The 22862-nt window shown below is 40.5% G+C and overlaps 1 protein-coding gene across 1 annotated transcript in view; it reads left to right on the top strand.

Moving 5' to 3' along the window:
* The first annotated feature begins 465 nt into the window (after positions 1-465).
* The window catches only part of NIBAN1 (niban apoptosis regulator 1), a 132539-nt gene continuing 110142 nt past the window's right edge, over positions 466-22862 (top strand). The window contains exon 1 of the mRNA XM_045536401.1: positions 466-785. Within this exon, the coding sequence (XP_045392357.1) occupies positions 731-785 (55 nt within the window). The 5' untranslated portion in view covers positions 466-730. The remainder of the gene's footprint in view (positions 786-22862) is intronic.

Genomic DNA, 22862 nt, shown 5'->3' with positions numbered 1-22862 from the left:
GGGAGTATATTGTGGGACCCAGTCTTGGTTTTTCCCTAATTTTTTGTCTTTCTGTTTTTCCTTCATTCCCCACCCCCTCCTTGCCCCAACTTTTTGGCTGCAGGAGGGTATAGTTTCCCACTGGTTCTTAAACTGGCGGGCATCAGAATGCTGGGAAGGCTTGTGACAACGCAGACTGCCGGCCCCACGCCAGTTTCTCACCGGTGAGGGCGTGTGTGTGTGTGTGTGTGTGTGTGTGTGTGTAGGGTTGCATTTCTAACAGGTTCCCAGGTGGCACTTGAGAACTGGCACTTCTGGGACAGGAGGGCGTGCAAGGCAATGGGCTCTTGAACTCCCCCTCACAGGGTGTGAATGGGGAAGGCTCCAGAGGGTTACAGTCACTTGCGAAACGGTCCCCTTCCTCCCAGGTGTTTCTCAGCTGCCCCCAGACAGGCGACAATACTGAGCACAAATAAGGAGTCAGAGCGAAGCGAGGCGCTGCAAGTCCCGGGCAGACGAGCCTGCCCGAGCCCACCCCCGGCGAGGCGGCGGCGGGAGGCCGGCCCGGAGGAGGCGCCCCAGACGGCGACGCCTCCCGCCCGCCGGGGGAAGTTTGCGCTTCAATCACAGCGCGGGCTTCGCCGTCGCCTCAGCCTGCGGGACGAAGCGGCAGGCGCCGGCCGGAGCGGGCCGCGTCCCCGGGGCAGCGGGCCGGGCGGTCGCCGCGCTCGGCACAGCGGGCACCGCGGCCATGGGCGGCTCGGCCTCCAGCCAGCTGGACGAGGGCAAGTGCGCCTACATCCGAGGTACGCCGGCCCCGGGCCCCAGGGGGCGCCCCCAGGGCGGGGCCCGCGTTGCGCCCCTGCCTCCCCGCCCGCCGGCCCGGAGCCCCGACGCCCCCGCCAGCCGGGCCGGGCCGGGGCCGCCACCGGCGGGGGCGCAGGTCGCCGGCGCGCTGCGGCTCCGGCGGGCCGGGCCGGGCTGGGGCGGCGGGACGGGGCGGGACGGGGCGGGGGAGAGGCAGGTGCAGGGGACCGGTGGGGACCACCTCGCCTGGGGTCACCTCTGCCCCCGGCCAGACACGCTGCTGGTACCCGGCCCTGGCCCTAGTTCCGAGCTGGTTCTCAACCTGCTGCAAAACAATAAAATAAAATAAAATAAATAAATAAATAAAGCAGCGGGGATATCCCTGGCTTCTAGAGACGCCCTGGGGATTCCCGGGTCTGATGCAGAATGTCCCCCCAGGACTGTCGGCCTTTGGTGACACGCGGCGCGGCCGCGGCTTCTCTGCAGCTTCACTTGCGGGCTGGTTTCATCAGAGGCAAAGGACGATGCACGACGTTCCCGAGTCGCGCTGGTCCCTTCCCTTCCCGGAGAGGGGGCAAAGCAAAAGAGGAACCCGGGCCTGTTTTGTAACAGTTGCTAAAGCTATAGGTGGGGACAGACTCATTGAGGGAAACCGTCAGAGAGGTAGTGACTCAGAGGAGAGCTTGCGGGCACAAGAAGACAAAAACCGAACTGAACTGAAACTGCAGGAAGTCAGGGCTCTTTATCTCCCGGGTGTACTTGGCCCCCCTCTTCCCCGCCCCCCAACCTTGACCTCAGCCACTACTTACCGTTTGGTGATCTTGTCAATATAGTGTTTTTCTTTTCTTCTGGCTTCAAAAATATCTTCTAAACTAGGTATTAAACTCTAGGTTTTAACCTAATTCTCTAAACAAATGGTTAAGTTCTTCCCAATAGCTCTTTCTGGCCCTTGAACCGTTTCCTAAGAGGAAGGCATCTATTTGGTGTCTTTATTCTATAATTTGTTTTCAGTCACCACAGCGTTTAAAACCATTTTCAAAGGATATCAAACCAGGGCACTTGAAGAGCAACGTAATTGATTTTCCAGATTCCTGCTCCGGTTCTTTGGGAGGTAAAAGATCATCAATAACGCATACTGTCAGGGATAAAAAGTGGTCAAGTATCACTTTGCTGTTGTTTATTAAAAGGGGAAAAAGATGGATGATTTATTCCTTTTAGTGAAAGAGCTAAACCAAGCCTGCCTTCGTCTTAAAAATTTGGCCATATGCTTGTTTTCACCAGTGTATAGGGACTGAAAGAGCAGTGTAGTAGAACATAGGGAGAAAGCGCTTGCGTTTGGTTGTTAGCAAAATTATGTTCATGGCATTTATTTTATAAGACTTTATTTTACTAGAAGGCTTATGAGCACCTAAAGTTAAACCATGGTCATCAACTATAATCATTTGAAGCCCAGCAAGGTGAAGGATTAACTTGCTTAAAAAAGACTTCATGGTCATGAAAGTTGTTGCTGCTGATGCAAACACTGTAGTTATGAGAAGTTATGAGAAGAAAATGTATTACCTTCTTTATTGTGAAATTACATTATTACCCATACACAAGTATGAGGGAGTTAGGGCACATGAAGAACTTGTAATGAATGTGTTTGAATGAGTAAAACTATAGCAGGTGGTGTGAAGATCATTACATTCAATTTTATCTCCTCATGCTATATTCAGGAAGGCACTTCCAAGATATGTGCAGTGGGAGAGGGAAGAGAGGAGTTAAAGTTAGAATACTGCCATGGAAAATGACTCTTTGCTTCGTGTGAGAATACTAGTCTTGCCAAAAGAGAAAAGAACCTTGGAAAAATGCATGATGTTGTGAATTGTTAGTGTGTGAGCAAATGAAGGTCACGGGGCTGTAATTTCCTGATGGTTTTGAAGCCCCAGGTCCCAGAACAGAACCGTAGGCCTATCTTTACCTCTTTGTCAATCTTTTAGCCTATAAATATTCTCAAGCTTCGATTCAATTGTAAGCAAAATGGTTGAAAGTTTGACGGTAAAGTTTAAATACAATTTTATGACCTGTTTCTCATAAAGTAGCCACCAGTGAAATATTATAGATTTGAAAGCTCCTGTAGCTGAGACAATAACTTTCTTTCAAGCTTGATAAACTTTGCTAACATGGAGAATAGTGAGTCATATATTTTGAGTGACTTTTGTTAACTTCATTTTGTATGTGTTATAAGCAGCGGTACTTCTAGTATGCTAATGATGCTAGATGAGCATTTATTTCTAGACAGATCATTTAACAGCTGCCATTCGGTTTGTGTGCCTCGAAACATCTGTGTCACATGGGTGTTTTGAAAACACGTTGTTTCTTAGGATTTAGTCAATCTCTAGGTAAAGATATAACAGATGTGTTCAGGAGTTACTTCATCTTTAAAGATACTCGTTTTTAAAATTACTACCATACTCACGTTTCGTACAACAGAATACATTTTTAGGGTTGTTTCTAGAGGTCTTTTAGTAACTTCCCTTGGTAAGACATTTCTATTAATAAATAACACTGGGACCAACTGGTGATCACATGGGCAGTGTCATGTGTTAGCCTTTAGTGATGCTTTTAGTGCTGACCTGAAAGCATCTTCCTTCAACGAGGAAGAAAGCTCTTATATAATCCAGTCATCCGTGGTCAATTTAAAGTGCTCTTCTCTTTTTATGCCATGGTTCCTTTTCCTTTAGAAATTTTGGTATGCCTGAAATTGAACTATAGCTAAAAAAAGCACAATGTGTTTTCCTGTTTAAGCAATAATTTTATTTTCTTTGAAAAATTACCATTGAATTTCTTATGAATCAAAAAGAAAACAAACTTAAAAACTCTCCCATATAAGAAGTCCTGTGGAAGGTCAGAAAAGTACTGGAAAATCAGTGCCGCCACTGAGAACGATGGGATACACAGGTCTGGGTAGGCTGGTAGGCACTTCTAGGTCTGCGAGCTGCAGATAGCAGTTAGGAAAACTGTTCTTTTCACAGTTACTACTGCATAGTCAGTCATACTTAATGGGTAAAGGGCCCAGTGGCTTCCTCTGATCTGCTCACCTATGACCTGATGCTTATAAAGTAAGAAATGAGTTTCAGCTTAAAAACATGTATTTCTCTCAGGGGAATTCTCTCATATTTATACCACAAGGGTTAACTAAGGTGGTTAGATATAAAATTTATGCTGAAAACACTGTCTAGAGTGAAGTCTCCATGGGCAAGGTGGAGGATGGGGAGAGCCGTACGTGTTTGCAGTCCACTCAATCTAGATGTGCAGTGCTAGTCCACATGTTTGCTCCTTCTTCAGTCATGATTTGTTGGTGGGAGAGGGACACAAAAGCTGGTCTGATTTAACCTGGATAATTATGACAGTAATCTTAGAGTCCAGGGTATCTGGCTAGCAGTGGCAGTATACTGTGTTGGAAAAGTTAGGATATGGAGTATGGTAGACACAGTTGGATGTCAGCCCCCAACATCCTTTCCCCAGTCCTGTTTCTAACAGAACCACAGTTTTGTTCCGGTAGTGAAACTTCTCCATGCAGCCTCTGTTTCAGAGAGGCCAGCTCCATTTATGGCCCCTGAGCAGCGGATGCTGACTGGTCTGTGCCTTTCCTGGTGCCGTGGTCCCCTTGCCAGCGATTATACTAGGCATGGGATTGTGATGCTATCTGGCCAGTGATGCTTAAGGGGAAGTTTGCTAGCTTCTTCTCAGAGAGGTTTCTCTTCTTTTAAAAAGGAGACAAAGCAAAGGGTACTTCCTCTCCTCCTTCTCTGCAATTTGTCACATCTGAATGGGTTGCCTGGAACAGTAGTTTTGATCTTGATGAGCAGGAGGGGAGCTAGTTTAAAGACAAAGCCTAAACTTGGAGCACTGCAAAGATGAGGTAATGTCAGAGAAGAGAAGCCTGAGCCCGGACAAACGTTGCTGACTGCCTGCTGCACTGTGCCTGCATACTTCATGCTCCAAGAGATACTAAATCCCTTTTGAGTTGGGCTAGTCGAGATTGCTAATTATCCCCAATATCATTCTCCCCTGCTATCCTTAATAATAGAACCCCCAAATTCTAGCATGTGAACTCCCATGATAATGATATTGCCCAGCCTCCTTTGCAACTAGATGGGGTCATGTAACTGAGTTTTGGCCAATGGCATATTGGTAGAAGTGTTGTATGTGCTATTTCCAGAAAGTGACATGAAAGGGGAAGGGTATGACCTTCTTTGTCTTATCCTTCATGCTGCTGGCTGGATTGTGACCATGGCTGGAGCCATCATCTTGGATCATGAAGTATTCATGCACAACAGAGTAACTGAACAAAAGGAGCATAGTTCCCTGCGTGTAGTAGAACCTCCAAACCAGCCCTGGACTACCTTATCTCTGGACCTTAATAAGAGAGAAATAAACTTCCATTTTATTTAAGCCAGTGCTATTTGTGATATTACTGTTATCCAAAGACAAACCTTATCCTAATATATAATTGTTTTCTGTTTCTTGTGGCCAAAAGCATCCTAACCAATACACTAAGTGTTGCCTTATTGGGTCTCTTTTAAGAAAAATTAATCCAAAGAAACTAGGAAGTGGATAAAGATTATATCATTCATATTTGCCTGAGTTTATAATTTGTAGAAACGAATGGACTCCTCTAAGAAGTGAGGCATTGCAGCTCCCTTGGTGGGAGTAGCAGGGATGGGGGAAAGAAGTGGGAGAGGGCTCAGTATAAATAATGGTATTGATCACTTTATATTTTGATTAAAAAAATGCCTTCAAGCATGCCAAACTACTGATGAAGCTAGTCAATAGTAGGAGTTTCAAATAAGAAAAACTACTGCAGAGCGGGAATGTCTGGCGTCAGTAATTACTTTCCGCTTCCTTCAGTCTTTGTAAGTGGAAACCAAGGCCTTGAGAATAGGACCCTCTTTAAGAAGCCCCAAATCTAAGATTGCAAAGTCATAAAGGATTTTGCGAATTAAGAATTTCTGAGATTCAATCAAAAAGAAAGTAAAAACAGTAGACTGTGACAAATGTACATATCCTCCTGTACTTGTGGAAGAAACAGTGACCTTCCCTTTTGTAGGTTCTAATATAAGCCTTGATGAACTCCACAGAGTCAGATGCTGAATCAAGGCCTGGTCTTGATGAAAACATGTCTTTTTGCTCTGGACATTGGCAGCAAGAGAACCACATAATCTAGTAATAGTAACTACCAGGGTAACAATAGTAATTTTTATTATTATATTTTTACTGTGGACTACTGAACTGATTGTAGTTTACTCTGTTGTAATCTTTGAGAGGGTCAGAATTGGGTTCACAGGTAGAAAGTGCAACAGCAAGAGCCCAATTTGTAACAGTAGTTTCTAATTTAATTAACATAAACGTACTGTGAAAGTTTTACAAAATATGCAGTATGAATTACAGCAGTGAATTTTCATCTCCTAATCAAAAATGTTAAAGTTTTTTTTGTCAGTACAGCTAGATAACATCACTCTAAGAAACAAGGTACATAAAACAATTTGCATTGTACAATGGGAAATGAAGTCAGAAGTGAAGATAAAAGTATTAATATAATGGAAAGGGAGACAAAAGAATAAAAGCACAATTCATGTGCTGCAGTCTGTTTAAGGCACTTTAGTAGAGCACAGGACATGAGGTCTAAAATTCTAACAGTTCCAGACTAGAACACACACACACACACACACACACACACACACACACACACACACAACTAAACAAAACCCCAAATGCAATACAGATTTTCTCCTTTGAAGCTGGAAAATTCATTTTAAAGAGAGACTAGCAAGTTTCTGCCAATAAGAAAATATAAGCCAGCTTTTAAAAGTATTCCCCATCTCCTGAGCCTGTTTTTGGTACTGCATGTTTTCTTCTCACTTAGAGGACAGAATAAAAGATTTAGAGATATGAAAGTAGTTAATTCAGTTTTGCAAATTGCAAGGCCTAGGATCCAAAGAAAAATTTATATTTCTATGCTTGATGTTGTATGGAGTGAGCCTATAGGATTAAAATATATTAATAGTTTTTACTAGGAGCCTCAAAGTGATTTTTTTTAAAAGTCCATAGTCTCAAGGAATTTTGGAAGAAGAGTAAATGTCTCTATGCCAAACCATGTGGATTTTTTTTTCTTGTTCCTTTTGAAAAACTATTTCTATTTTAAAATGAAACATAGGTTTAGAAAACTATACAAAACAAATGCATAGCTTAGTGAATCATTATAAGGCAAATATCTATGTAGCCATCACCCAGGCCAAGAAATAGAACTTCACGGTCATTGCAGAAGCTTTGCATGTGCCCTGTCCTGGTTCTAGACCCCTTTGTCTCTCCAAAAATAACCACTATTTTCAGTTATCTATTTCTGCCTGACAGACTAGCTCAGAGATACTGGCTCTTAAAAATAAGTATTTATTTGCTCACAATTCTGTTATCTGGACTGGGTCCAGTAGGGCACTTCTACTTTTTATTTTTGCTGGTGGTCATTCCTGTGGCTGCATTCAGCTGGCAGATCAGCTGGTGGCTGGATTTCGTGGAGAAGGCTTGCTTTCTCTCTAGGTGGCCTTTCTCTATTATCTCTGGACTGGACTTTTTAAATGGTAGGTCAGGGTTTGCAAGAGTGCAAAAGCTTCTAGAAGCTGCTAGGACTCCTTATGGCTTAGGGCTGGAATGACATAGCATTTTTCTGCCACATTTTTAAACAATTTTTTTTTTTTTTTAGAGACAGGATCTCACTCTGTCACCCAGGCTAAAGTGCAGTGGCACAATCATAGCTCACTGTAGGCTTAAAAGAACTCCTAGGCTTAAAAGATCCTTCTACCTTAGCCTCCTGAATAGCTGGGACTCCAGGTGTTCACCACCATGCCCAGATAATTTTTTTGCTTTTTGTAGAGTCTGAGTCTCTCTGTGTTGACCAAGCTGGTTTCAACCTCTGGGCCTCAAGCAATTACAGATGTGAGCTACCATGCCTGGCCCTTCTCTGCTGCATTTTGTTGGTTAAAGCAAGTCTCAGGGCCAGCTCAGACTCACGAGGAGGGGACTACACATAGGCCTGAATACCATTAGGTATGGCTATTTAGTGGCTACTGGAGTAGCCCAATAATAGATTAATAGTCCACTAATAGACTAATTAGATTTTATAATAATGACTTTCTCATATTTACTTATGGTTTTATCACGTACCAGCAAAAAATTTTTTAAAAAGCCTAAAAACCCAAAATAGCTGCAAAACACAATAAAGTGAAGTGTAATAAAATAATGTATGCCTGTATTTGGATACAGGATCTTTAAAGAGGTAATTAAGTTAGAATGAGGTCATTGGGGTGGCTCCTAATCATATGTAAGTGGTGTTCTTATACTAAATAGGAAGAGATTAGGACACAGACACACACAGAGAGAGGGAGGACTGTGTGAAGACACAGAAGATTTCCTTCTATAAGCCAATGAGAGAGGCCTAAGAAGAAACCAACCCTGCTGACACCTTAATTTCAGATTTCCAACCTCCAGAATTGTGAGATAATAACTTTCTTTTGTTTTAAGAAATATGTCTTTTAAGTCTCTTTTAATCGATAGGTTTCCCCTACAGCCCTTTCTTTTACTTACAAATTATCTGTTGAAGCACTTGGGCTGTTTGACATGCAGAGTTTTCCATGGTGTGGAGTTTGCTCGTAGTGCAGTTCCACACATTTCTCTTGCATTTTCTACACATTGACAGGGATGGTGAGACTTGATCAGTTTCAGGATCAGTCGTTTTGTTAAGACCAGGCGATGCTGGGTCCTTCACCTGGGTCCTTCACCTGGAGGCGCGTAGTATCGGTGGTCTCTCTTTTTGTGATGTTGGTAGCCATTGATGCTCATTGCTGGGACCCACTCATTCACTGAGGATTGAAAAATGATGATGTTCTAATTATGTCATTTTGTTCTCATTTATTAGCTGGAATAATTTTACAGAGTGATACTTTCCTTGTCCATTATTTGGTTACCCAGTATAATAGTTCAAAGGCAGGGAAAGAAAACTTTGTCCTTTCCTTTTATTTATCAGTTTTCAAGATAATTTATTGGTTTCTTATCACCCCTTAAAGGTGATCAACTGACTAAAAAAAGTCATTATGAACTCATGAATTCCATTGTAATTCTTATCTTTATTGAAGCTTAAATTTCCCATCATTAGCCAATGAAATCCTCTGCAAGTTGGTTCCTGAGTCTTTTTGAAATTACCCTAGCAGTATTTGATAGCTTCTTTGCCATCTGGTAGGTCAAGATGTTTTAGGCTCATCTTGTTTATTTTCGTCCCATACGGATGAAGCAAACTCTCTGAGGAACCCTGATGTCTTTTAGTGGGAAATGGTATTTCAAGATGACAATTTGGGTCTAAAGATGCTCATTACTATGACTGGGGTGGCATTGTTTTTGGACTTTTTTAGTGTACAGAACTAGGAAAAAATGTGTATTTTCTACATTATGTCTATGTCTCCTTTCGAAAGCACAGATGACAGAATTAAATATACCCTAATTCTCATTTGCTTTATCATACTTAATATGTACAACAGCCTCAGAATAACAGAATATGCCACATCAATTATGATTATAGAAAACTGTTCAAAAAGCTGTTTTAAAAATCAGTAACAAAATTTTTGTGCCTGCTAATTCAATTCTCCTCTAACTTTATTTTATGCTTTTACTATGTCAGAGCATAGAACCATTAAATTCTATTCTCTGTTCTCATTTACTCTTTGTTCACAATTAAGTGTTATTTAATGCATCAGTCTTTATGTTGATGTCTCTCTGGTGTTTGAAGCTCATTATCTGGTAGATTCCTCAAGAAGAGCTCGTGGGAATGTCACAAAGAAGTATGTAGATAAGATTTAGTGGCTCAGTGATATCACCAAAAGCCAGCTTATTTCTATTTTTCTACTCTCCGTGGACTAGCTCTCCTTATGATTGAATGGCGGCTGGAGCAGCAAAAGGTATCACATTCTTAGGTACAGCAATGTCCCAGGGGCTGAAAAGAGTACTGTCTATTTGAATCCCTTTATAAGAGCAGAGAAACCTTTCCTAGCAGACTTCCCCTTACATCCCACTGATCGGAATTGGGTCACACATTCCTTCCTAAGCCATCACTGGCAAGAGTATGGAATTATCATGATTTGGTTAGGCGAGTCAAGATTCACCCCTGGACTGGGGTTAGGGCCACTGCTCTGAAGCACATGACCATAGGGAGGATCATGAATACCTGAACCAACCAAGTTCAGTTAGCAAGAAGGAAGTGTGAATGGCTGTTAGGTAAGTAACCAACATTACAAATTTTGATAAGTGTCATGAAGGGAATAAAAAGAGCACCGAGACAGAAAACTTATGGTAGAGATAGGGCAGGGAGATGAGATATACTTAAGATATAGTATTCAGACCTGGGCACAGTGGCTCACACCTGCAATCCTAGCACTTTGAGAGGCCAAGGCAGGAGGATCGCTTGAGGCCAAGAGTTGGAGACCAGCCTGAGCAAGAGCAAGACTCCTGTCTCTATAAAAAAAAAAACCAGAAAAATTAGCCAGGCATAATGGCACGCCTATAGTCCTAGTTATGTGGAAGACTAAGGCAGGAGGATCGCTTGAGCTCAGGAGTTTGAGGTTGCAGTGAGCTATGATGATGCCACTGCACTCTAGCCTAGGCAACAAAGCAAGAAAAAAAAAAAAAGAAAGAAAGAAAGAAAAGAAAAGATATGGTATTCAGGAGGATAATAAGTTGGTATCTGTTTGAGGAACATTTTGGGTAGAGATACCAGTTTCCAAAGGGGAAGCAGGGAGAGGAACTTGAAGGAACTGAAGAAAGGGTGGTATGTTGGGAGTGTAGTGAGCAAGAGGCAAGAGGGAGAGAGGTTTCATGGGAGGGGATCCCTCTTAATATTGTATTACCACCGACCACCACTAGAAAACAAGCGCCATCAAGGCAGGGTCTTTGTTTTGATTCATTGCTATATTCTCAGCAAATAGATCAGTGTCTGGTTCCTTATCAATAAATATTTGCTTAATGGATGAATGAAAGGAGAAAAAAATTTTAAATCTGTAATGACTATCTCAAAAAATAAGAGCATTATTGCATTTGTAAAACAAGTTCAGGATGTGATGAAGAAACAGTGATAACAGAATAAGAAAGAGCCCTTGGAAACTGAACATCTGATGATCAACATTAAAAAAAAACTCTAGTTGTTGCTTTGGAAAATAAAGTTGAGGAGATCTAGCAGCAACTAGAATGCAAAGATCAAAAGACAGAAAATAAAAGAGGCTATATTTAAAAAAATTAAAAGGTTAGTCCAAAAATTTCAATATCTGACTAACAGAAGTCCCAGAAAATAGAGAACAAAGAAAATGAAGGGGAGAAAATTATCAAAGAAATAGAAGATCATTTTATGGAACAGAAGATCGTGTGTCTCTGGATTTTTAGAAACAAACAATTCCTGGAGCTCACCCAGAGCTGAGAATACTTCATACTCCCATCATCCAAAGTAGAAAGACCTTGTAATATACAGGACATAGGGTAGACTCCTCAGTAGTAGTGAGCAGAAATTATCCCTAGACTACAAGACTGCTTTGGACCTGGGCTAATAAAAATTCAAAAGCAAACCTCAAAAGGATAAAACTGATCCCAAGTAACTTAACTGCATGCCTGAACAAAGTCCAAATTCTTTATAGGGAAACAACAAAATACCCATTCAATGATATCAAATATACAATGTCCAGCATCCAGTTGAACATCACCAGGCAAATGAAAAAGCAGAAAAAGATCCACAACTGTAAAGAAAAAATATAAACCAATAGAAATAGACTCAGGAATTACAGACATGATGAAATTAGCAGACAAGGTTGGAAAGCAGTTATTATAAATATGCTCTGCATGCTAAAGTAGAGGAAAACATGAACATGAGGAGGAGGGAACTGGAAGATACAGAAAATCTTTTTAGTCTCCAGGCTTCAGGAAAGAGCAATATGACAACAGTGTTTTTGTAGCCTTTTGGAACATCTGGGGAAAATGTAGCTGTACTGACCTGCCACGCAGCGGCCCCCAACCTTTTTGGCACCAGGAACTGGTTTCGTGGAAGATAATTTTTCCACGGATTGGGGGTGGAGGGATGGTTTGGGGGTGATTCAAGTGCATTACATTTATTGTGCAGTCAGACCTCTCTGCTAATGATAATCTGTATTTATGGCTGCTCCCCAGCACTAGCATCACCACCTAGGCTCCACTTCAGATCACTGCGCGTTAGATTCTCATAAAGAGCATGCAACCCAGATCCCTCGCATGCGCAGTCTGCAGTAGGGCTCGCACGCCTATGAGACTCTAATGCCGCTGCTGATCTGACAGGAGGTGGAGTTCAGGCGGTGATGCAAGCGATGGGGAGGAGCTGTAAATACAGATAAAGCTTCTGCTTGCTCACAGCTGCTCACCTCCTGCTGTTCGGCCTGGTTCCTAACAGGCTTGGACCAGTACTGGAGGCCCAGAGCTTGGGAACTGCAGACCGACATTCTCTGCAGAGCTGCCAGAGGAGCAGAGCAGCCTGCTGAGAATCATGTGGGCACGAGGGGCTGCTGGGCTGGGGCTGGTCTGGGGCCGGAGCAGATGAGCAGGGTCAATGCAGAAATGAAGGGAAACTGTGGATGTTCTTTTAGACAGGACATTGCTAATAGTGGCAATTTCTATGATGAGCTCAAAAGAATTGAGAGATTATTCCAAATTTGGATTGGATCTCTTTGTTTAAAGAACTATTTCCTGTGTAACTCATGCTGAATGAGGTAGATAGATAAGTCTGAGTGATTGCCTAAGCAAAGCAGTTGCAGGCTTTGAGTTAGAATAAAGATAAATTTTATTAGCAACAATGGCGAATGTGTAATATGTGGAGTATAAATATTTAAAATGGTTTTTTTAGAGAGAGGATTAATTTAGTAACCATAATTGAAATATATTGTTTAAACAAAGTAAGTAAGAATTTTAGAGCATGACTAACACTTGTGCTTATCAACTGAGATGTCAATTCTTATCTAAAAAGTGATAACTTCTGGTCTAAGGAATGATAATAACAATAGTAAAAGCTAACATTTATTGAGCACCTACTATGTGCTAGGCAAGCAAATGTCTCAGAGAAAAGGTAACAGGATATCGAATGCTCTTCCTGAAATTCTAAGAGTTTATTCCGGAAATTTCAAGTCCATATAGCTTTTTCTTTAATGGAAAAAAGCACCAACTTGATAGGATTTGAACAGCGACTTAGCCACTTTAGCCACCTTAAACCAAACTCATAATGTATCCCTTGGAATTAATTGAAAGGTTTATTAAACCTTTGATTCCATATCTTAATTCTAAATTATTTGGCTATTTTTGAAGTGGATGTTTTCAGTGGGTGAGACGGTAGATTATAAATAGCTAAATCCAGAAATTAAAATTCATCTACATATTAGCAAAAAAACAATATGTAATTTACAAGTAGGTGAAAGCTGGCACTGCAGGTCACTTTAAATTAACTGTATATAAAATGATACCGTTAGGCAACTTCTTCATTATAAAAGAACGTATTTATGTTTGGGAAGCAAGGCATAAAATGAAAAAAATAAAAATAGCTGGAGCTTTCAAATTTGAAAAACACACATGACAGTCTCCTGAGGACTCACTGAATCTGAAGCTGGATTCTCTGCAGATCTTGGATCTGTTGACCGGCTGCCTTCAGTTTCTCATATGTAAAACAGGGACAGCAGTAATGTCCAGTGAAATAGAAGGAGGTCAGAAATGAATAATATAATGTAATAAATGTAATATAATTCTCAGATTTCCCAGTTCTACCATTATGCTAATCAGTGTGTTTTACTATCAGTAATGGCATCAAGCCTTTGCTGAGTAAATAATTGGCTTTCCCACACTGCAGAATAATACCTATCTCACACATTTGTTCTGCAGACTAATTAATGTTTTGGAGTGTTTAAACACAGTGCCTCTACAGAAGCAATGGCATTATAATATGTTGGGACACTCTACTATTGTAATTAGTACTAATTAGATTCTTTTCAACAGCTTGTTGAATTTACAAATTACTGCATGTAAGGTATTCTGCTTTATTTATTCATTATGAGAGAGTCAGATAAAAGGGTTTAAATAGGAACCTTTAAATACCTATTCTCAAGGTCTTCCTCATACCCCTCATCTCAAACTAGGGAGGGGCAATAGGAAGATATCTTTATAGGAACTGTCCAATATAGACCAATTCCAATGGTCTGCCGGGAGCTGTCTCACACTGGCTGGCAAGAGCAGGATCTGGGCGTCTCTTCCTAACTCAGAGTTGAATGGATGTCTTTTTTTTTTTTTAAGACCTGGCTTACCAGCACATCACTTCTGGTACCCTTCTCTTCAGTGCATGGAATCTGGTCTCCGTGGTAACCAGTTGTCGGTGGCCCGAAGCCGTATTTCAGCTGTGTGTTAGTCAGAGTGGGTTAAGTGCTGAAACAAACATCCCTCAAAACTCAGTGGCTTATAACGATTTGCATCACACTCAGTCCGCAATCCAGTGTGATCTGGTGGGGTGAGCGCCGGGGAGCGGGCTTGTGTGTGGACCCAGACTATTTCCATCTAGTGCAGGGTACCCTGGACTCCTTTGACCATCTGGTGAAAGCTATGGACTCCTTTTCAGAATAACATTTTAAAATTTAAAAAATACATACAGGATTATAAACGAAACCAATTTGACTTAAATGCGGTTATCAAAATATTTTAAAATCTGTGCTATAATAATATATGTGCTGCTTCAGTAATACGTTCAATGACAAGGTCTCACAGAGGGTTTAATAACTATTGTCACTTTGAAGAAATGCTATTCTAAGATATGCGGCAACTTAAATGTGCTATGAAAACATCTGTGACATCTATTAGTGACAAAGTCACAAGTACTGCTAAATTCTATTGTGGTTTGTTGCCTACATTCAGAACTGAAGGAAATGCTGAATTTGAGTTAAAGGTTAATAAAAATACAGATGTTATTTTCCCCGTTCAACTTTGGGACCTCCTGAATTCTATCCACAGAGCCCATGAGAGTCCACAGACCCTAGATTAGGAAACTCTGACCTAATGGCTCTGTTATTCTCAGAGCCACAAAGACCTTAAATGGATACTGTGCGTGTATCTGCAGATAAGGGAAGAGGGAGAGTGGAAGATGATGTGTAGATTTTCGTGGACCAGGCCTGGAGGTGGGTTACATCATTTCTGCCCAACTTCTCAGTTTCTACCTGAGATAGCCTTCCTCTGTATCTTTCCACACTGGCCATTCCCATCAAAAGTCCCTTTCTTTGTGAGTCACCTCTTTCCTAGTTTCACCCTCAACGTGTTGAACCTAACATTTCAATGAATAGCTTTTCTACTTTAAGTGGATTCTCATTTTGAAGGTAGGCTATGCTGTATGCTTACTGTATCTTTAGGTAGGAAAAGTTGAAGCCCTCCAAGTCTATACTGTCCAATATGGCAGCCATTAGGGACATATGACTGTTTTAACACTTGAAGTGTGTCCCGTCCAAATGAAGATAAGATCCAAGTGTGGAATACACACACATTTTGAAGATTTAATACAAAGAAGAGAATGTAAAATATCTCATTAATATAGCCTTGCATATTTAAGTGATACTATTCTGGTCTCACTGGATTAAATAAAATATACTAAAACTAATTTAATCAGTTTTTAAAAATTTTAATGTGGCTACTAGGAAACTTAAAATAACATTTGAGGCTCACATCCATGGCTCACATGATATTTGTTTTAGACTGCATTTTTTTTTTTTTTTTTTTTGAGACAGAGTCTCACTCTGTTGCCCAGGCTAGAGTGCTGTGGCATCAGCCTAGCTCACAGCAACCTCAAACTCCTGGGCTCGAGCAATCCTTCTGCCTCAGCCTCCCGAGTAGCTGGGACTACAGGCATGCGCCACCATGCCCGGCTAATTTTTTCTATATATTTTTAGTTGTCCAGATAATTTCTGTCTATTTTCAGTAGAGACGGGGTCTTGCTCTTGCAAGACTGGTCTCGAACTCCTGAGCTCAAACGATCTGCCCTCTGCCCTCCTCGGCCTCCCAGAGTGTAGACTGCATTTCTTGAATAAAGATTCATAGAACCAGCTGCAGGGAATCTTAGCGATAAGCATCTAATCCGACCCTTTTATTGTAAGGTGAGAGGCTGAATGAGCTGTCCCCCACCCCCACCTGCACAGCTAGTAACAGCAGATGTACGACTGGAATTCAGGTCTCCACACTCCTAGTACAGAGCTCTAGTGTATGGTATTCAGTCAAACCAAACCAAAACTTTCCACGATTTAAGTTTCCAGTCCAAACCAGAACATACCCTAATTCAGAGTTATATATTAATATAAGAACACTGAAAATGACAACCCTCTTTTCCAATCTGATTTATTATTCAACCCTAGTTAAAATTTAAGTATAGCTTCCCCTTGCTACTGAGGAATTGCAGGCATAGGCAGGCAGACAGACTGGCTGGTACTTGACTCTCTCATGAACCCAGATAAAAGAGGCCCTGAGGTCATTATCCTTTGCTCTTGGTCTCATGCATTTCCCTTTGTGGAATGGTTCAGCTCATAGAGAAATGCTAAGATAGTCTTAACTCTTCCAGATTTTGTCTTAAAAAGATGGAAGCATGTGGAACCTTAGTATTTAACACGACTACCCCTTTCTCCTTAGCCAGGAGGTGGCAGAGTAGATAGCAATTAAAAGAAATAAAGGATGGGTTTCATTTCCTTCTGTGCCATTTTCTATTCTTGGCTCCCTCTCTAGACTCTACAGCCAAATTGAAGAGGATGTCTGGAATCTTTTCTGACCTCTTTGTCACAGAATATTCCTTCCCATAGGTTTTCCTCCTCCAAATCACTCTCCCTCTGTAACTCAGCAATTTCCAAAGGATCACTTTTGAGCCCTTTTGTATTTAGATAACACTTAAGGACTTAGATAAAAAGTTTCTTATCTTAAACAATGTATTGCCAATACATCATTCCCCCCCTTAGGAATTTTAAATACTATAAGTGCTCCCTGAATCATGTAATTTGCTGTTGAAATTGAAATAACATAGTTATCTTATTCAGCATTCTTTGAAAAAGATTATATGTCACTTAGACTCTGGGGTTGTCTCATTTTCTCTGAACTTTCTCTGCATTTCCAGTGGTTTCTAGAATTCTAAGTTCTGAAAAGAGCCGTAAAGAATGCCCCCCAACCTGTGACAACTTTAGTGACCCACTTACTGACATGTTTCATGTTTCAGCACTTAATCTCTACGATATTATTTGGCACTTTCACAAGAAACTCTTGAGGCACCATAACTACCTACTTTGCTTATTTCAGATCATCACATATTAACATCAATGGATGTCTGAGAAACTCAGCACAAACCCTGCATGTCTTCAAATGTTTTTTTATGAAAATGTATGATGTCTTGAGATGTGTTGATAACCAAACTCAGCATTTCTCCAGGGATTTTTTAAAATTTTGCATTGTTAATTAAAAGATGAAATGCATACATTATGATGTACTCTGTAAATGAGTGTAAACCTTATTAAGATTTGTAATAAAAAGTTTCAAAATTATATTTACAATATTCATCTGCCTCATTTTCAGAAAAGTGGACAAAATAAAATGAACTTCCAGAGCAGATAAATCCTTATAAAACATTTATGATAAACTGTTAACCATGCAGCTTTATTGATTCAATAGAGCATTGGCTCTGGAGGTGGACTGCCCAGTTTAAATACTGGCCCCAGCTCTTGCTAGGGGTGCAGTCTTTTGCAAGTTACCTAACCTCTTCCAACCTTGGTTTCTTCCACTGCAAAATGGACATAGTGGTACCTCGGAAGATGATTGTAAAGATTCATTGTGCTAATCCTTGTCGAGCACTTAACACCGTGATAGGGACATGGACTCAACAACCAATAGCTGTCTTATCATTGACAGTAGTATACCTTATTCAATTTAAAACCAGAGATTTTAAATAAACAATACATCAAATAAAACCATTTTCCTCAAAATCCTTAGTCAATCAGTTGAAACCAGAACTGAATTTACAAGGATTTTCTTTAATTTATGGAGTTGAGACTAGAAAGCATGGACTTCAGGGGCAAGTACATGAACTTGGTGCAGCGGAACTCATTTGAGTCCCAGTTCTATTAATAACACATACTATGTAACTTTGAGTTTGTCTTTAGGCCTCAGTTTTCTCATTAGTGAAACATGTTGTTTAATTTAATAAATCTTTCCAGACTTAGGATGAACTTATCAGCCTTAACTCGCAGCATTTAGTTTAGTCCTTAAAACCCCAAGCCTCACAGAATGTATCTGTTTCTCAGAGCGAGGCATTCATTGTGTGTCTTTCCTTCTAGCCATTAAATAGAACATGCCCTGTTCTGTGAAACAGGATGAAGAAAACAGACTAGATCACTGCTCTCGTAGGACTTACATCATGGAGGTGGCAGTGGGGGGAAATAAAATAAAGAAATAATAGGACGGCATGTAGTAGTAAGGACTGTGAGGCAAGAAGGCCAGCCTGTTACAGAGGAGTGAGCAATGGGGACGGCGGGCAGAGGGACCACAGCGAGGTCAGTGGGGTCACATCTTATAGGGATTTATAGGCCGCTGTAAGAGCTTGGGCTTTCACTCTGTGAGAAGAGAAACCATGGGGAATTCTGGGGGGAGGACTGATGTAGGTTGATTTCTCTGCTGTGTAGGGAACAGACTGGAAGAGGGTCACGGGAGGAAGCAGGTCAGATGGGAAGAAGCCGGAGCTCTGACCCAGGTCAGGAATGATGGTGGTTTGGACTAGGGGGAAGCAGAAGGTACGGGGACGTGGTTGGGTTATAAATACAGTTTGGAGGTCGAGCTGACAGGATTTGCTGGTGAGATATCTGGGACAGGAGGGAAAAAAAGTGGCTTCAAGGATGACTCCAAGGTGTCTGACTTGAACAAAAGAAAGAATGGAGTTGCCACTTAGGGAAACCGGGGAGCCTAGGAGAACACATTTGAGGAAGAAAATGAAGAGCTCCCTTTCGGACGTGAGAAGTTTGAGATTCAAGTGGAGGAGTCAGGGAGGCAGAGGGATGTCTCCTCTAATAATAACTGTTATCTGTTAAGTGAGTCCTTTAATTTCCTGCCAGGTACCATGTTAAGAACTTTCTACATGTTACCTCATCTAAATTCTCACAACGACCCTCTGAGATGGGTACTATTATCCTCATTTTGCAGATAGCAAGGCTGAGGCCCAGGGAGACTGTCTGTGGTAAAAGCCACATAACTAATATTTAATGGATGACGTTCTTCTTGAAGCCAAAGCCATTCTCTTACATAGGGTGTCGCTCACTGCGTAGCCAGGAGAGGAAGAGCCTGGCTTCAGGATAACGGAGCTGAGTTTATGCTCCCGTGAGGAGTTCGCTGAATGGCTTTGCCTCAGCCTCTTTTTGTCTTAATTCTCATGGACAAGTTGAAGGTTATTGAATTCAGGTCAGAAATATCATTCACTATTTAGGAGCAGAAAAATGCTGATGATATATACTTACAATATATTTTACTTCTGAGGATTATAAATAATTTTCAGTGCCAGATACTATAATTCAAGAGAGCAGTAAGAACTGTCATGCGATAAGATTATTGTTTCCAAAGGAAATAAGCTTGGATGCTGATCCATGTCCTTTATTGTCTTCTTTTATAGCTGAATTAGGTATTTGGCCATGAATTTTCATTCCTAGCATATCCTAATCTAAAACCAGCTTCTTATTTGTGATGCTACTGAGCAAGTGATGTTTTTCTATCTATATTTCATGATAGCCTTTAGATGAACAAGCAAAAGTATAATCACGATGTTCTCATTTGCATAAGCATCTCCCTGACAGGTCATCAGATATCTTTATTGTTCTTGGGTGCATTTCATGGGCTGTTGAAGGCATGCATAATCATCTCTAGCAATTCATCTTTTTACCTCGCTTAATGGCCCCTGCTACAGATCAGGAGAATGATGGAGTGAAAAGGCAGTGTGTCCGGGGCCCGCCTGCCTGAGAACGTGGAGTAAATCACATTGGGGAATAAATTACATTAACTCCTTCTCATCATTCAGTTACTTTTTGTAAATTTCATCTCATTAGGCTAACAATCCTGGATGGCCTGGGAAAAAAGTCATGCACCTTCTCACCAACAGGCTCAGACTCCCTGCTCAGCATCAGGATAATAGAGACAACTTTGTTATTAATATCTCATGAGACCATCTACTTTTAAATGAACGAAGACTCACTCCTTTGCACTAGTGAACAGAGCTAATGCATTCACTTGGGTTGGGTTCGGTTCTTACCTTTATAACCCCCTTTTTCTTAAACTGTTTTGGAGATAGCAGATAAAAAATTATTTTCTTGAAAGAGTTGTTTTAAATAAACACTTGATTGAATTATCTCTTCATTACTGCTTCCTTGGCCTCCACTCAACAATGACAGTGGCGGTAGTGATGGTGACGACTGCCGTCTGTCTGGTGGGGCAGGAGCCTTACCTAGGCTGTTATGTAGCAGAGCAGGGACTCAAACTCCATTCCGGATAATTTTCTGTAGATACTGTCATCTCCAATTTCCCAACTGGGAAATGAGACTTAAATTCTAGCCTGTAATTTTTCACTTGAATATGTGTAATTCATGTGCTCCTAACATTGTCCTAGTTCAGTTTTGATAGTTACTCTGAAAAAAAGAAAAACAGTATCACAGGATTAATGTCCTCTGTTTTTAGAGGGAAGTGCGGTGTGCTATCTCTTAACCGCACTTAAGCTTAACATTGGTCAGACAAGCAGAAGGGGAACTTGGGTGGCTGTGTGACTCAATGGAAGGAATGTGACAAGGATTCAGAGCAGCCCATGTTTGGATCCTTGCACAAGTTATGTAACTGAGCCTCAGTTCCTCCATATGTAAAATGGGTGATAACAACTAATTTACAGTTTGCTGTGAGCATTAGGTCATGCATGTACTATATTCTATTCATAGTAAGGACTCAATAAATGGTAGCTATTCTAGTTATTATTATCAGCCCATTTCTTTCAACAATAATTTGATTTCAAAGAACAGAACTAAAGCAAATCTCTCACCAAATGTCAGGAGTCTAATAAATCCAAAAGATTTTAGAAAAACATTAGGGGAAGATATTAAAACATCACCTTTATTTAAATATTTTAAGTAACAATTGATTCTCACTATAAATTACTACATGAAGCACAAAGGAAAATATAAAGAAAAAAAGTAAATTATCCATGCCCCTCAATCAGTTAAGTAATATTATTGATCTATTTGCTTTCTCTTCTCTTTCTTCTTGTCAACATTTCATATAAATATATTCACACATATAAAAAACAAAATTTGAAACATATTTATACAAATATGTATAATGCCATTCCATATTATATCACAAACAATTTCCTTATCACTAAATATTCTTCTAAAGCTTAAGTTCTATTGGTTGTGGAGGATGCTACTAGCTTCCATATATCCTATACTTTATGTAACCATTCTTCTCTTGTTGGACATTTGGGTCATTTTAAAATTTTCATTATTATAAATAACATTTTAGTGAGCATCCTAATGCATAAATATTTTATGTACATCTCTGATTATTTTCTTAGAATTACTTCTTAGATGTCAGAGTGTGAATGATTTTTAAAATTATAGTTTTAAGAAGAAAGGCGTAATAAATGCATAGCATATCAGCCACACTGAATTTTTGAACCTTTTGGAACACAGCAACTAGTCTGAGCTTTTAGTAGCAGAAATTTTATCTTACTTATTTTCCTACCCTCTTTGTATTCCATAGTATCTATCCTCAATACTTGTTTGTTGAATGAATGAATAAATGAATCAATATTTGCTTTGAACAGGAGTTAATTGAATCTAAGCCTCTTTCAGATGGAAATATACCTGAATTCGCCCTTTCTAAGTACTATATATACCTAAGGAACTCTTGAAAAAAATTTCATAAGCTTACATAATCACTATTATATTTGCCAATTCTTATTGCTGAGGAGTGTTTTCTTTTTACTACACATTCTTGAATATCCTGATTATGCTTATAGAGGAATAGGTTGAATAAATAATCTGAGAGTTCTTTTTCTATCTCCAATATTTTTCCACTTCATCATTATTTGGGGACATTTCCGTATATGTCTTATAGTTTAAGGAGATTATGGTAAAGGAATAAACATCACCTGCTTGCTCTTTTGGAAGGGAATTCAAAGGTCATTAAAGGTCATTTCATGCTTGAATGCCCTTACCAGGGGGGTGAGAGTTTTCGAGACCTGCAGTAATAGGAAACTCCCTATTTCCCAAAGCCACCCAATCCATATCTGGACAGTTATGTTGTTAGTGAGTTGTGCCAGGACTGGATTCTTCCTGGTTTCCAACCCTGCCTCTTGGCTCACACTTAGCTCCTGTGCCACATTCTCTGCCACCTCCTCTGCCACCCGCTCCCACCCAGGCCCAGCCAGTTCTCCCTGGTCTCTAGCCCTGATCAGCACCAAGCCTCCTGTCTGGGTAGGAAGAGAGCTCAACCTGTAAGAATCTGGGATTCAAACCCAGGTCTGTTTGGTCAACACTAGACCTTTTTTAAAATTATTGTGGTAAAATATACATAAAATAATATTTATCATTTTAGCCATTTGTAAGTGGGCAATTCAACAGCCTTAAATACATTCACCATGTTGTGTAACCATCACCACTATCTACACCCAAAACTTTTTAATCATCCCCAATATGAACTCTGTACCCGTTAAATAATAACTTCCCATTCCTTCTCTCCCCAGACCCTGGTAACCTCTATTTTACTTTGTATGAATTTGCCTATTCTAGATACCTCAGGTTGGTGGAATAATACGATGTTTGTCTTTCTGTATCTGAAGCCAGCCCTGTTTTTATTACAGCACACCTGCCTTTATAGCATCACTGTCTGCTATTAATATTTTGTATATTTAACCTTCCTAAACTCATTTGGGTCCAAGATCTGTCACACTTTTACAAAGATCTTCA

The sequence above is a fragment of the Lemur catta genome, chromosome 23 (assembly GCF_020740605.2).
Source record: "Lemur catta isolate mLemCat1 chromosome 23, mLemCat1.pri, whole genome shotgun sequence".
Taxonomy (NCBI): Eukaryota; Metazoa; Chordata; class Mammalia; order Primates; family Lemuridae; genus Lemur; species Lemur catta.
This window is presented reverse-complemented; position numbering and strand designations above follow the sequence as displayed.